The sequence below is a fragment of the Rhincodon typus genome, chromosome 39 (assembly GCF_021869965.1).
Source record: "Rhincodon typus isolate 14 chromosome 39, sRhiTyp1.1, whole genome shotgun sequence".
Classification (NCBI taxonomy): Eukaryota; Metazoa; Chordata; class Chondrichthyes; order Orectolobiformes; family Rhincodontidae; genus Rhincodon; species Rhincodon typus.
Genome location: NC_063370.1, coordinates 7,440,883 through 7,455,102, shown reverse-complemented (window position 1 = coordinate 7,455,102; position 14,220 = coordinate 7,440,883). Strand labels below are relative to the sequence as shown.

Below are 14,220 nucleotides of genomic sequence, written 5' to 3'. Positions count from 1 at the left end.
AACAACTTCTCTTTCAATTCCTCCCACTTCCTACAGACAAAGGGGGTAGCCATGGGTACCCGCATGGGCCCAAGCTACGCCTGCCTCTTTGTAGGTTACGTGGAACAATCCCTCTTCCGTACCTACACCGGCCCTAAACCCCACCTCTTCCTCCGTTACATTGATGACTGTATCGGCGCCGCCTCGTGCTCCCACGAGGAGCTCGAACAGTTCATACACTTCACTAACACCTTCCACCCCAACCTTAAGTTTACCTGGACCATCTCTAACACCTCTCTCCCCTTCCTGGACCTCTCTGTCTCCATATCGGGCAACCACCTAGAAACCGATATTCATTTCAAGCCCACCGACTCCCACAGCTACCTAGAATACTCCTCCTCCCACCCACCTTCCTGCAAAAATGCTATCCCCTATTCCCAATTCCTTCGCCTCCGCCGCATCTGCTCCCAGGATGAGGCATTCCACTCCCGTACATCTCAGTTGTCCTCGTTTTTCAAGGACCGTAACTTCCCCTCGTCCTCACGTACCACCCCACCAACCTCCGGATCCAACGCATCATCCTCCGACACTTCCGCCATCTGCAATCCGACCCCACCACCAAAGACATCTTTCCCTCCCCACCCTTATCTGCTTTCCGGAGGGACAACTCTCTCCGTGACTCCCTTGTCCGCTCCACACTCCCCTCCAGCTCCACCACACCCGGCACTTTTCCCTGCAACCGCAGGAAGTGCTACACCTGCCCCCATACCTCCTCCCTCACCCCCATCCCAGGCCCCAAGAAGACTTTCCACATCAAGCAGATGTTCACCTGCACATCTGCCAATGTGGTATACTGCATCCGCTGTACCCGGTGTGGCTTCCTCTACATCGGGGAAACCAAGCGGAGACTCGGGGACCGCTTTGCAGAACACCTACGCTCGGTTCGCAACAAACAACTGCACCTCCCAGTCGCGAACCATTTCAACTCCCCCTCCCATTCCTCAGACGACATGTCCATCCTGGGCCTCCTGCAGTGCCACAATGATGCCACCCGAAGGTTGCAGGAACAGCAACTCATATTCCGCTTGGGAACCCTGCAGCCCAATGGTATCAATGTGGATTTCACAAGTTTCAAAATCTCCCCTCCCCCTACCGCATCCCAAAACCAGTCCAGCTCATCCCTGCCTCCCTAACCTGTTCTTCCTCCCACCTATCCCCTCCTCCCACCTCAAGCCGCACCTCCATCTCCTACCGACCAACCTCATCCCGCCCCCTTGACCTGTCCGTCCTCCCTGGACTGACCTATCCCCTTCCTAACTCCCTACCTACACTCACCTTTACTGGCTCCATCCCCGCCTCTTCGACCTGTTTGTTTCCACTCCACCTATCCTCTCCTCTATTCCTCTTCTATCCGCCTCCCACTCTCTCCCTATTTATTTCGGAACCCCCTTCCCCTCCCCCTTTTCTGATGAAGGGTCTGGGCCCGAAACGTCAGCCTCTCTGCTCCTATGATGCTGCTTGGCCTGCTGTGTTCATCCAGCCCTGCACCTTGTTGTCTCGGATTCTCCAGCATCTGCAGTTCCTACTATCTCTGATTCCATTATTTCCCATATCTGCCTGCCACCCACCCCCAGTTTGCTGACCCTGCTGTAACTTGTTTCTGTAGGAATGCACCTTGTTTTCTATCCATGGTTGACTTCTCCCAGCCTCCTCCTGGCTTTATATCCCAAACTGTTATCATTTAGGATGAAAAGGCTTTTCTTGGCTTGATAAAACTGAAAGAACTGCGCTCGCTGTAAATCAGGAACAGAAACAGAAGTTGCTGGAAAAGCTCAGCAGGTCTGGCAGCGTCTGTGAAGAAAAAAAAAAATCTGAGTTGACGTTTCGGGTCCGGTGACCCTTCCTCAGAACGTTCTGAGGAAGGGTCACTGGACCTGAAACGTTAATTCGGATTTGTTTTATTCATGGATGCTGCCAGACCTGCTGAGCTTTTCCAGCAACTTCTGGTTTTTGTTCTTTTCTTGGCTTCCCTTTTTATTCCAAACTTGGAAAGAACTGGAGAAAGGTCTCAGGGTGACAGAATACTGGGTAATTATCTGAGAAGAGGGAAGTGGTTAGCTCTGATAGTGAAATGGCAACAACAGGGTCGGCACGGTGGCTCAGTGGTTCGCACTGCTGCCTCACAGAGCCAGGGATTCCACCCTCGGGCAACTGTCTGTGTGTGGAGTTTGTACATTCTCCCCGTGTCTGCGTGGGTTTCCTCCGGGTGCTCCGGTTTCCTCCCACAGTCCAAAGATGTGCAGGTTAGGGTGGATTGGCCATGGGAAATTGCCCATAGTGTTCAGGGATGTATAGATTAGGTGGGTTATGTGGGATAGGTCTGGGTGGGATGCTCTGAGGGTCAGTGTGGACTTGTTGGGCCGAAGGGCCCATTTCCACACTGTAGGGATTCTATGAACATGACGGCTGAAATGCCCCGTCTATGCCCTAATGATTCTATGACCGTTCTGTAAGGTCTTGGTGTGACATTGCATAATACTGGCATTTACCTAATGCCTACATCCCCCAGTAGTGCCGTACATAATCCCAGCCCACATTCCTGAGGCTTGGGATCTGCATAGTCAGATGCAGAACAAGCACAAAATGGCCAGGGCTCATTCCACTTGCACATTGCAAACTCCTTTCCCATGCCACTAGATCAGAAACCATTCACTCCACTCCAGAGGCTTGTGTGCAATATCTAGGCTGAGGGAGTGGTGCCATGTTGAGAGACTCGCTCTTTTGGATGAGAGATTAATTAAGGGCCCTCTTGGGTAAAATATTGCATGGCACTATTTTGATGAAGAGCATGGAAATCCTTCTGGTGCCAAGTTGAGTCTGTACTAGCTCTCCATGGAGGCATCCCATCAATCCCACTCCTTCGATCAATTTCCTTGGGCTTGCAGGTTGTGATGGCCCTTTACTTTCTGCCAGCTGTTTCGGTTTTGCCAGGACCGGGCCTTCCTGCGTCCCAAATCTGATATTGTCCACTGTGACTGGAAGTGTGCCCAGAAAATGTAAAACCATTACAGACTCTTCCACTGGCGGTACCACCGATGGTGTATCTGCCAGCGGGAGGTGGTTCAGTGCATCTACATTTGCTACTTGGCCTCCTGGACGGCGTTCCAACTTGTAATTGTATGCACTTAGAATAAGAACCCACCGTTGAATTTGGCCTGAAACTATGGACAACACTGCCTTGTCCTTTAAGTAGACCTAGCAGGGGTTTGTGGTCCATTACTATTACAAATTTACATCCATAAAGGTATTGGTGGAACTTCCTGATTCCAAATATGACCGCCAAACCTTCCTTCTCAACCTGGACATATTTACACTCTGCATTAGCCAAAGTACTGGATGCATTAGCTAGTGATCGTGCCTCTCCATTGGGCCAGCTATGAGCTAATACTACCCCGATGGCATACGGGGGGCATCGCATGTCAATCCCAGATCTTGCCTGGGACCATAGTGTGCCAACAACTTAAAGGATGATAGCTGTTTCTTCACTTCCCTGAAAACAATGGCTACACAACCATTTCTAAGGCTGACCCTTTTTTTTTTCAAGAGTTGATGCCAAGGTGCCAGGATGGAGGTCAAGTTACATATGAATTTCCCGTAATAATTCATCAGCCCAAGGAAAGATCTAAGCTCCTGTACAGATGTGGGAGCCGGGGCACCTTCGATCACCCTCACTTTCTCTTCTAATGTGTGTAACCCGGTCTTGTCAACTCTCTGTGGAGCAGACAGGTCATTTGGAGTGCCTGGAACACACATTTTATCTTTCTAAGGCAGATGCCCGCCCGGGAGAAATGTCTAAGGACTATGTCCAAGTTCTGTATGCGCTCATTATTGGTCTTCCCTTCTATTAGCATGTCATCTAGATAAGTGGCGACCTGGGGTAGACTTTGTAACATGTTCTCCATCGTCCGCTGGAACATTTCACAGGCTGACGATATCCCAAGTGGCAGTCTTGTGTATTGGTACAAACCCTTATGGGTCTTAATTGTAGCATACCTCTGGGAACCCTCACCTAACCGCAATTGTAAGTATGCATGGCTCATGTCCAGCTTCAGCTAGTCGGCTGACTACATTATTAATCCTTACGATGGGATTCACGATTTGTCAGCATCTTATTAAGTGTTAAACCAAAGTCAGAGGCCAGTTGTCTTAACTTCTTTCAATATCCCAGTACAGATTCCCCTGGTTCTTGAATTGCCAAATAAAATAGACAGCATCTCAGAATTAGAGGGGACTTAGGAGGGTCATAATATTCCTTAATCAGATCCGTCAACTCTTGTAAGGTTTTAGTGCCTCCGGGAATGTTAGGCTCCTAATAACTGACAAAGCCGCGGGTCCACAAGCTGTCAAGAGAATTACTCGTTGTTTTTCCATCTGCCCCAGTGTCATTTTCCTGGGGAAAAAAATGCTTCTTTCCATGTACTGGGCCCAGTCTTCAGCAGGATCGAACAAGTCAAGCTTCCCAAGTTACAGCATGGTGCCAGAAATGCTTACCCCAATTCAAAAGACGACTGTTGCGAGCAAATTTCTTTAGAAGCACGCTTTCCTATCGTTGCCACTGAAATAACTCCACAAGAGGTCGGCATCCCATCACCAAGTCCCTCTTTATTTACACGTGGAGAATCCTTGACACTAAGCCAGCTCTCAGAGTGAGCAGAACCTCCGACACTCCTGTTTATACCTGTCAGCCAGGGCTCCTAATTGAGGCTGGGAATCTGGTCCAATCAGGGAATTCACACTGTGAGGTTCAACTTGCTGAACTCGTTACAATCATTACATACCTCACGTGCGCCCTTTTAAGATGTTTCTTAAAATCTACCTCCTTGACTAAACGTTCGGACAGCTCGTCCACTATCTCATGATGTGAGTCTTCCAGGTTATGCTTTGTAAATCACCCCAGTGAAGTGCCTTGGGTTGTAGGTGCTACGGAAGTGCACGATGTTGTTTCCGCCTTTTTTCCTTCACCAGGAGGAACTGGGAGTAGACTTGGGGGAAACCTGCATGTGATATCTTGCGTCTTTTGTTCTATTTTGTAAACAGGTTGCGGACTGAACTATCACAAGAGATGTGCGTTTAGTATCCCGAATAACTGCAGTGGGGCCAGGAAGAGGCGACTATCCAACACCTCACTGACAGGCTCGATCAGCTCGCGATTGTCAGTTTCTGAACTTCTTGCTTCACCGAATGACAACCAAGTGGTAAACTGCTGAGCTATTAACTCCATTCTATCCACCCTGTTCCTGTTTAACATCTCGCTCTCCAATCTCTGCACAAATCTGCTGAATATTAATCCTGGGAAACCCACTGCGGTGGATTTTGGTACAGAGTCATACAGCACGGAAACAGACCCTTCGGCCCATATCCCTCTAAACCCTTCCTATCCATCCAGATGCCTTTTATATGTTGTAATTGTACCAGCCTCCACCACTTCCTCTGGCAGCTCATTCCATACACGCACCACACTCTGCGTGAAAAAGTGATCCCTCTTATATCTTTCCCCTCTCAACCTAAACCTCTAGTTTTGGACTCCCCTACCCTGGGAAAAAGACCTTGGCTATTCACCCTATCCATGCCTTTGTAAACATCTATATAAGGTCACCCCTCAGCCTCCGACGCTTCAGGGAAAATAGCCCCAGCTTATTCAAACTCTTCCGGATAGCTCAAACCCTCCAACCCCGGCAACATCCTTGTAAATCTTTTCTGAACCCTTTCAAATTTCACAACCTTTCCTATAGCAGAGAGACCAGAATTGCACACAGTATTCCAATAGTGGCCTCACCAATGTCCTGTACAGCCGCAACATGACCTCCCAACTTCTACACTCAATGCACTGACCAATAAAGACAAGCGTTCCAAATACCACCTTCACCACCCTGTCTACCTGTGACTCCACCTTCAAGGAACAATAAACCTGCACCCCAAGGTCTCTTTGTTCAGCAACACTTACCATTAAGTGTACAAGTCCTGCCCTGATGCCTTTCCAAAACACAGCACCTCACGTTTATCTAAATTAAACTCTATCTGCGACTCCTTGGTCCATTGGCCATCTGATCAAGGTCCCTTTGTGTTCGGGGATAACCTTCTTCGCTGTCCACTACACAACCAAGTTTGGTGTCATCTGCAAACTTACTAACCATTCCTCCTACGTTCAAATCCAAATCATTGATATAAATGATAAAAAGTAGTGGACCCAGCACTGACCCTTGAGGCGCACTGCTGGTCACAAGCCTCCAGTCCAAAAAAACAACCCTCCACCACCACCCTGTTTCCTACCTTCAAGCCAACTTTGTATCCAAATGGCTAGCTCTCCCTGGATTCCATGTGATCTAACCTTGTTATCCAGTGTTCCATATGCAACCTTGTCGAATGCCTTGCTGAAGTCCATACAGACAATGTCCACCGCTCTGCCTTCATCAATCTTCTTTGTCACCTCTTCAAAAAACTTAAGCAAGTTAGTGAGATATGATTTCCCACACACAAAGCTATATTCACCTTATCTGTGCCCCTCATGATTTTATAAACCTCAATAAGAGTCACCACTCATCGTCCTCCACTCCCAGGGAAAATGTCCCAGCCTATCCAGCTTCTCCTTACAACTCAAACCTTCCAGTCTCTATAACATCCTTGTAAAACATTTTTGCACCCTTTCCAATTGAATAACGTCCTTCCTGTAGCAAGGTCAAAAATCACACGACACCAGGTTATAGCCCAACAGCTTTATTTGAAGACACAAACTTTGGGAGCCTCGCTCCTCCTTCAGGTGTCAGTGGAACGAGACTCCAAAAGCTTGTGATTTCAAATAAACCTGTTGGGCTAGAACCTGATGTCGTGTGATTTTTGACCTTGTCCAGCACAGTCCAACACCGGCATCTCTACGTCATGGCTTCCTATAGCAGGGTGACCAGAATTAAACACAGTGCACCAAATGTGGCCTTAGCAATATCTTATACAGCTGTAACATGGATGTCCCAACTCTTGTACTCAGTACTCTGACCGATGAAGACAAGCATGCCAAACACTGTCTTCACTCCCTTTCCACCAGTGATGCCACTTTCAAGCAACTCTGCACCCCTAAGTCTCTCTGTTCAACAAGACCCCTCAGGGTCCTACTATTAACTTCATTAGCCCTGTCCTGGTTTGCCTTACCAAAATGTGACCCCTCTCATTTATCTGAATTAAACTCATCCACCACTCTTTGGCCCACTGGCCCAGTTGACCCAGAGACACCCCTTGGCTGCCTTTCACTGTTCATTTAGCGAATGTGACTGTGTTTGTAAATCCCCTCTTGGGTAGCTTGGAGTAAGGGGATTGGGTGGCTCAGTTGGCTGGACAGCTGGTTTGCAGCGCAGAGTGCTGTCAATAGCTTGGGTTTGATTCCCACACCACCTGAGGTTGTTATGAAGTGCCCTCTCCTTCTCAACCTCTGAATCGCCTGAGGTGTGGTGACCCTTGGGTTAAAGCACTCTTGGCTGTGTGTGTGTCTCTCTCTCTAATGACTTGAGGCCACCGTACCTGCTTGGAGAGAAGGGAGCAAGGTTGACCCTTATATAAAGGGGTGGTGTGTAAGGTCACTAACAAACCTTTTGCTCAAAGGAAGACAAGACTGAGAACTTCTCAAAAGAGGAGCGAGAGAGACAGAGTGGTCTGTGGAGGAAAAGAGATGCTTTTGGGAATAGTTAGAAGGATGGACTGACAGAGAGAGAAAGACCTTATGGTGTGTTGAAAGCTAGTTTGAAAAGCACATAAAATCAAAGTTTCACTCTGACTTGCTCGCCGAGCTGGCTTGTTCTCGTTCAGGCGTTTCGTCACCATGCTGGGTGACATCATCAGTGGAGCCTCCGACGAAGCGATGTTATTCTACTCCACTTGGAATTTATACTGTCCAGTCCATTATGGTGAGCACTGTCATTTCCAGTTTCAATCTGCATGGGTTTGTATATGGGGTCCAATTCTACGTTTGTTGATGGCATTATGGGTGGAGAACCATGCCTGTAGGAATTCCCATGTGTGTCTATGTTTGGCTTGGGCTACTATAGTTACCTTGTCCCATTTAAACTGATGGCCTTCATTGTCTGAGTGTACAGATATTAAGGAGAGTTCATCATGCCGTTTTGCTGCTAGTTGATGTTCGTGTATTCTGATGGCTAGTTTCCTTCCTGTCTGTTCAGTGTCATGTTTGTGGCAGTCGTTGCATGGTATTTTATAAACTACGTTGGTTCTGCATGTTGTGGGAATGGGGTCTTTAATCCTTGTGAGTGTTTGTCATAGATTGGCTGTGGGTTTGTGGGCCACCATGATTCCTAGTGGGCTTCGGAGTCTTGTTGTCAGTTTCAATATGTTCTTGATGTAGGGCAATGTGGCCAGTGTATTAGAGCGTACTATGTCCTCCTGTTGTTGTCTGTTTAATAGGCATCTGCGGAAGAAGTTGCGGAGCTATCTATTTATAGCGAGGATTTTGTATAAGTACTCTTCCGCTTTCCTGTGTAGTTCCGGAGCGTTGGAGGGTGTCCTGGCCCGTGTAAATAACGTCCTAATGCGGCTTTGTTTGTGGACGTTGGGATGGTTGCTGTGGAAGTTGAGGATTTGATCTGAATGGGTTGTTTTTCTGTATACTGAGGTTTGGAACTCCCTGTTGGTCATACGCTCAATTCTAACATCCAGAAGTGGAAAACGTCCACAAACAAAGCTGCATTAGGATGTTATTTAAACGGGCCAGGACACCCTCCAACACTCCGGAACTACACAGTAAAGCGGAAGAGTACTTATACAAAATCCTCGCTATAAACAGATAACTCCGCAACTTCTTCCGCAGATGCCTATTAAACAGTCAACAACAGGAGGACACAGTACGCTCTAATACACTGGCCACACTGCCCTACATCAAGAACATATAGAGCTGACAACCAGACTCCTAAGACCACTAATAATCATGGTGGGTCCACATGGCTACAGCCACTCTACGACAAACACTCACAAGGATTAAAGACCCTATTCCTACAACATGCAGAACCAACGTAGTTTACAAAATACCATGCAACGACTGCCACAAACTGCTAAATTGCCCATTGTGTTCAGGGCTGTCTAGATTAGGTGGGTTATAGGGGGATGGGTCTGGGTGGAATGCTTTGAGGGTCGGTGTGGACTTGTTGGACCGAAGGGCCTGTTTCCACACTGTAGGATTCTATGATTCTATGACACCGGACAGACAGGAAGGAAACTAGCCATCAGAATACGTGAGCATCAGCTCGCAGCAAAACGGCACGACGAACTCTCCTTAATAACAGTACACTCGGACAGTGAAGGCCATCAGTTTAACTGGGACAACGTAACCATAGTAGCCCAAGCCAAATGTAGACACGCACGGGAATTCCTAGAAGCATGGTTCTCCACCCATAATGCAATCAACAAACATATAGAATTGGACCCCATGTACAAACCCATACAGATCAAAGCCGGAAATGGCACTAGTCACCATAACGGTTCGGACATATAAATTCCAAGCAGAGTAGAATAACATTGCTTTATCAGAGGCTCCACTGATGTTACCCAGCAACAGAACGTCTGAATGAGAACAAGCCAGCTCAGCGAGCAAGTCAACAATCTGAGCTACAAATCTTTGCCAAAACTTTATTCACACTCATCAGTTAACTAAGATTGATAGTTCATCAACTGAGGAACACATTACCCCCCACTTCACCCAGCACATTCCACAAGAACATAAGAAATAGGAGCAGGAGTAGGCTGTCTTACCCCTCGACCCTGCTCAATAAGATCATGGCTGATCTTTTTGTGGACCCAGCTCTACCCACCTGCTCCTTCCACGGTCCAAACAATGAGCACCCTCTTCTCATGCTGTATAAATTGGTGTTCCCTTTCCAGCTGGGTTTCTTGTGTCCCAGTCCAGGTAAGTGTCGGACAAAAAAGCTTTGAGTTTGTGTGTCCATTTTTTTTTTCTAAAAGCAATGTTTAACCCCTGTTTTAACCAAGCGACCATTCAGGATTGTGGACTCTGGTTGGAAAGGCATCTGATGAATAATTATTCATTGGCACATGGGTGTAACTGATTACATGCAATTGGCTAAAGAAATTGAAGTAGGCCATTCAGCCCATAGTGCTCTGTCGTTCAGTAAGATCCTGGCTGATTTGATTGTGTTTCCACTTTCCTACCTTATCCCTCATAACCGACTCCCTTGTCGGATAAATGTATGTCTAATTCAGCCTTAAATATGTGCACTGTCCCAAACTCCGCTGCTCTCCAGGGCTGGAGAATCCCAAAAGTTAACAACCCTCCGATGAAAGACTGTGAGAAGGACATGAAATTATCCCCAAATGAAGACCTCAGCGCAGGTTTGCAAATGATTCCCCTTAGCTGTGTTTAACCTTCTTGGACAGTTCATAGAATCCCTACAGAGAAAAAGAGGCCCTTCGGCCCATCAAATCTGTACCGAGCCTCTGAAGAGCATCCCAGCCAGACCCAGATCCACACCCTATTGCCGTAACCCTGCATTTCCCAAGGCTAACCCACCAAGTCTGCACATCCCTGGACACTATGGGTAATTTAGCATGGCCAATCCATCCTAACCTGCAAATCCTTGGACTGTGGGAGGAAACTGGAGCACCCGGAGGAAACCCACGCAGACACGGGGAGAATGTGCAAACTCCACACAGACAGTCACCTGAGGGTGGAATCGGACCCGGGTCCCTGACGCTGAGGCAGCAGTGCTAACCATTGAGCCACCCTTAATGTTTTCCACAAACAAATTACTTTGAAGACTGATGTTATAGAATCACAGAATCCCTACAGTGTGGAAACAGGCCCTTCGGTCCAACAAGTCCACACCGACCCTCAAAGCATTCCACCCAGACCCATCCCCCTATAACCCACCTAATCTACACATCCCTGAACACAATGGGCAATTTAGCACAGCCAATCCACCCCAACCTGCACATTGAATCGTGGGAGGAAACCGGAGCACTCGGAGGAAACCCATGCAGACACGGGGAGAATGTGCAAACTCCACACAGACAGTCGCCCGAGGGTGGTATCGAACCCGGGTCCCTGGCGCTGTGAGGCAGCAGTGCTAACCACTGACCCACCATACCGCCCCTTTTATTAGAAAACACAGCCACTTTATACCCAGCAGGATCCCATAAGAAGAATGCCTAAATAGTTGGTTTCCTCTCTTAAGTCGGAGACTCCCACAAGTGCTGCACATGAGGGTATTGGAAAGTTATTCGACTAGAGTCTTTGTTAAGTACCTTATTACACAGTTGTGACGCCCCAAAGGGTGTTACAACAGTTGGTGTATTTTGGAGTGTTGCATAGCCAGTGTCAGCCAGTTTGCACAAACCAAAATATTTCATATGACTAGTTGGTATTTTTTGCTCTAGAGCTGAATGTTCACCAGGGCATTGGGAGAAAACTTCCTCAACTAAAATTTGAAGGCTTAATACTGGATCTTTAACGTCTGACTTTTTTTAAAAAAAGTTTTATTTCTCTTCCCAATCTTTCCCCCTCTCCCCTTTCTCTGGTTTTCCTCGATGCAGAAGAACTTGGTGGAAACATCGTCTCTGAAGGAAAAGCGTTTGAACCTGGGCGTTTACATTGGACGGCCGATTGAGCTGGATAAAATCTTCCTGTCAAAGGTCAAGGTGCCGCACACGTTCGCTGTGCACTCCTACACACGGCCCACAGTCTGTCAGTTCTGCAAGAAGTTGCTGAGAGGTCTGTTTCGCCAGGGGCTACAGTGCAAAGGTCAGTGCGCAGTTGGTGGATGGGAGTCTCGGCCAGTCTGTGATCTGTTCGCATTTGCAATTCCATCATTTTCCGCTGCGCATGTGAGGAAAGACTGCAGGAGGGCAAGAGATACCCAGGAGAGGTGGCAGGAGGAGAGACCTCGTGAATTAAAATTGAATTGAATTTGCTTTTATTGTCACTTGTACTCAAATGAATACAGTGAAAAGTGTATATGTTGCCACTTGCAGTGCCACCTTAGATACAAGGTTACCAAGAACAGCTTCTTCAGTTACAAGATCCTAGAGAAGTTAAAATGTCCGGCATTGCAGAAATAGAAGTTCCGAACAACGATCTGGGACAGGGACGATAGGTGATGGGAGGCGGAGATCAAGAAATGCTGGGTGACCGGCAAAAAAAAAATGCAAACGCTTGGCTACGTTCTACAGCATCAACCATCCAAAAGGTGTAGAGCTTTGATGAAGAGTTCGAGGTTTTTTTTTAATTCATTCATAGGATGAGGACATCACTGGCCAGGCCAGCATTTTATTGCCCATCCCTAATTGCCCAGAGGGCAGTTAAGAGTCAACCACATTGCTTTGGGTCTGGAGTCACCTGAAGACCAGACCAGGTAAGGATGGCAATTTCCTTCCCTAAAGGTTATTAGTGAACCAGATGGGTTTTTACGACAATCAATAATGAGTTTGTGGTCATCATTAGACTCCTAATTCCAGATTTTTAAAAATTATTTTACTGAATTCAAAACCACCATCTGCTGTAGCAAGATTCGAACCCGGGATTCCCAGATCATTGCCTGTGTCTCTGGATTAACAGCCCAGTGACAGTTTGCGATTACAGTCAACGTGGACTGGTTGGACCGAAGGGTCTGTTTCAATGCTGTATGACTCTATCACTAGGCCATAGCCTCCCCATTTAATGAAATGAAATACAGTCATTCCTCCGAATGCACAAGGGCTCTGTTTCTAAGAACCTGCATGAGTGATGAAATTCACAAGTGCGGAGCTTTTTGGGTCAAAAATCGCAGATGCGCACGTTTTGCCTGCGGATGTTGAATTTTGTTGCTACTTTCTGGTGCTGATTGGTGAACGCACGAACCACGATACTGAGGATATGGGGGAGGCGATGGCCTAGCGGTATTATCGCTGGACTGTTAATCCAGAGACCTAGATAAAGTTCTGGGGACCCGGGTTTGAACCTCGTCACGGCAGATGGTGTAATTTGAATCCAATAAAAATCTGGAACTAAGAGCCTAATGATGACCGTGAATCCATTGTTGATTGTTGGGAAAACCCATCTGGTTCACTAATGTCCTTTAGGGAAGGAAACTGCCATCCCTACCCTGGTCTGGGCCTACCCGTGACTCCAGACCCACAGCAATGTGGTTGACTCGTAACCGCCCTCTGGTTAATTAGGGATGGGCAATAAATGCTGCCCTGGGCAGCGACACCCTCATCCCGTGAATGAATAAAGTATTTGCTGTGCTGCCTCTTCTTCAAACTGATGTTCCGTGTCTTCTGTTCTGTTTCTCCCCCTTCGGTCTTGGAATCGGGCAGACTGCAAGTTCAACTGTCACAGGCGATGTTCCGAGAAAGTGCCCAACGACTGCTTGGGCGAATCAGTCATCAACGGAGGTGAGAAATGACCGTGCTCTGCGCTTCCTGTTTGACTCCATTCGAAGGACATTGTCCCTCCCATTGAGAAAATGAGGGTGTTAATCTTCCTGAAGTTCTGCTGTAAGACATGCTACTTGACCCGTTGACATTTTCTGTTCTTCCCCTCTCCCCATAGACTTTGACTCATCAAGAGACTTCAATATGTCCATGCATCTTGCCAGTTTGTGGTGTGAGACCCAAAACTCACCCCTCACCAGTGGGGCTCTTATCTAACACACCAGAAACTTAGGTTCCTGAAAACAATCACCACCGGTAGGGAGTTAGGGAAGGGGCGGAGAGAAAGTGCTGCGAACAAAACGAACTGTCTCACTTAGCAGCGAAAAAAAGACACGTTAAAGGTCTTCTTGTCGCCTATTTTGTCTATTGCAGGGCCGTTACACCTCAAGTAATGAAAAAGTAGGTGAATAGCTAGTCACAGTTGAACTGTCTATATTTCCCGCAGGAGCTTCAGGTCTTAGAATCCCCTACAGTGTGGAAGCAGGCTGTAAGACCCATTGAGTTCACACTGACCCTCCAAAGAGCATCCCATCCAACCCCACCCCCTACCCTATCCTATCCTTGTAACCCTGCATTTCCTATGGCTAACCCACCCTAACCTGCACATCCCTGGGCACTATGGGTAATTTCCCATGGTCAATTCACCCTAACCTGCACATCCCTGGGCACTATGGGACAATTTAGCACGGCCAATCCACCCTAACCTGCACATCCCCGGGCACTATGGGATAATTTAGCACGGCCAATCCACCCTAACCT

General features: G+C 47.6%; 1 protein-coding gene across 1 annotated transcript in view; it reads left to right on the top strand.

Moving 5' to 3' along the window:
• The window catches only part of LOC109915862 (serine/threonine-protein kinase D1-like), a 106,860-nt gene that overhangs the window by 64,882 nt on the left and 27,758 nt on the right, over window positions 1–14,220 (top strand). Inside the window, exons 3-5 of the mRNA XM_048618217.1 lie at window positions 5,077–5,234; window positions 11,584–11,791; window positions 13,345–13,422. Coding sequence (XP_048474174.1) covers window positions 5,077–5,234; window positions 11,584–11,791; window positions 13,345–13,422 — 444 coding nt within the window. The remainder of the gene's footprint in view (window positions 1–5,076; window positions 5,235–11,583; window positions 11,792–13,344; window positions 13,423–14,220) is intronic.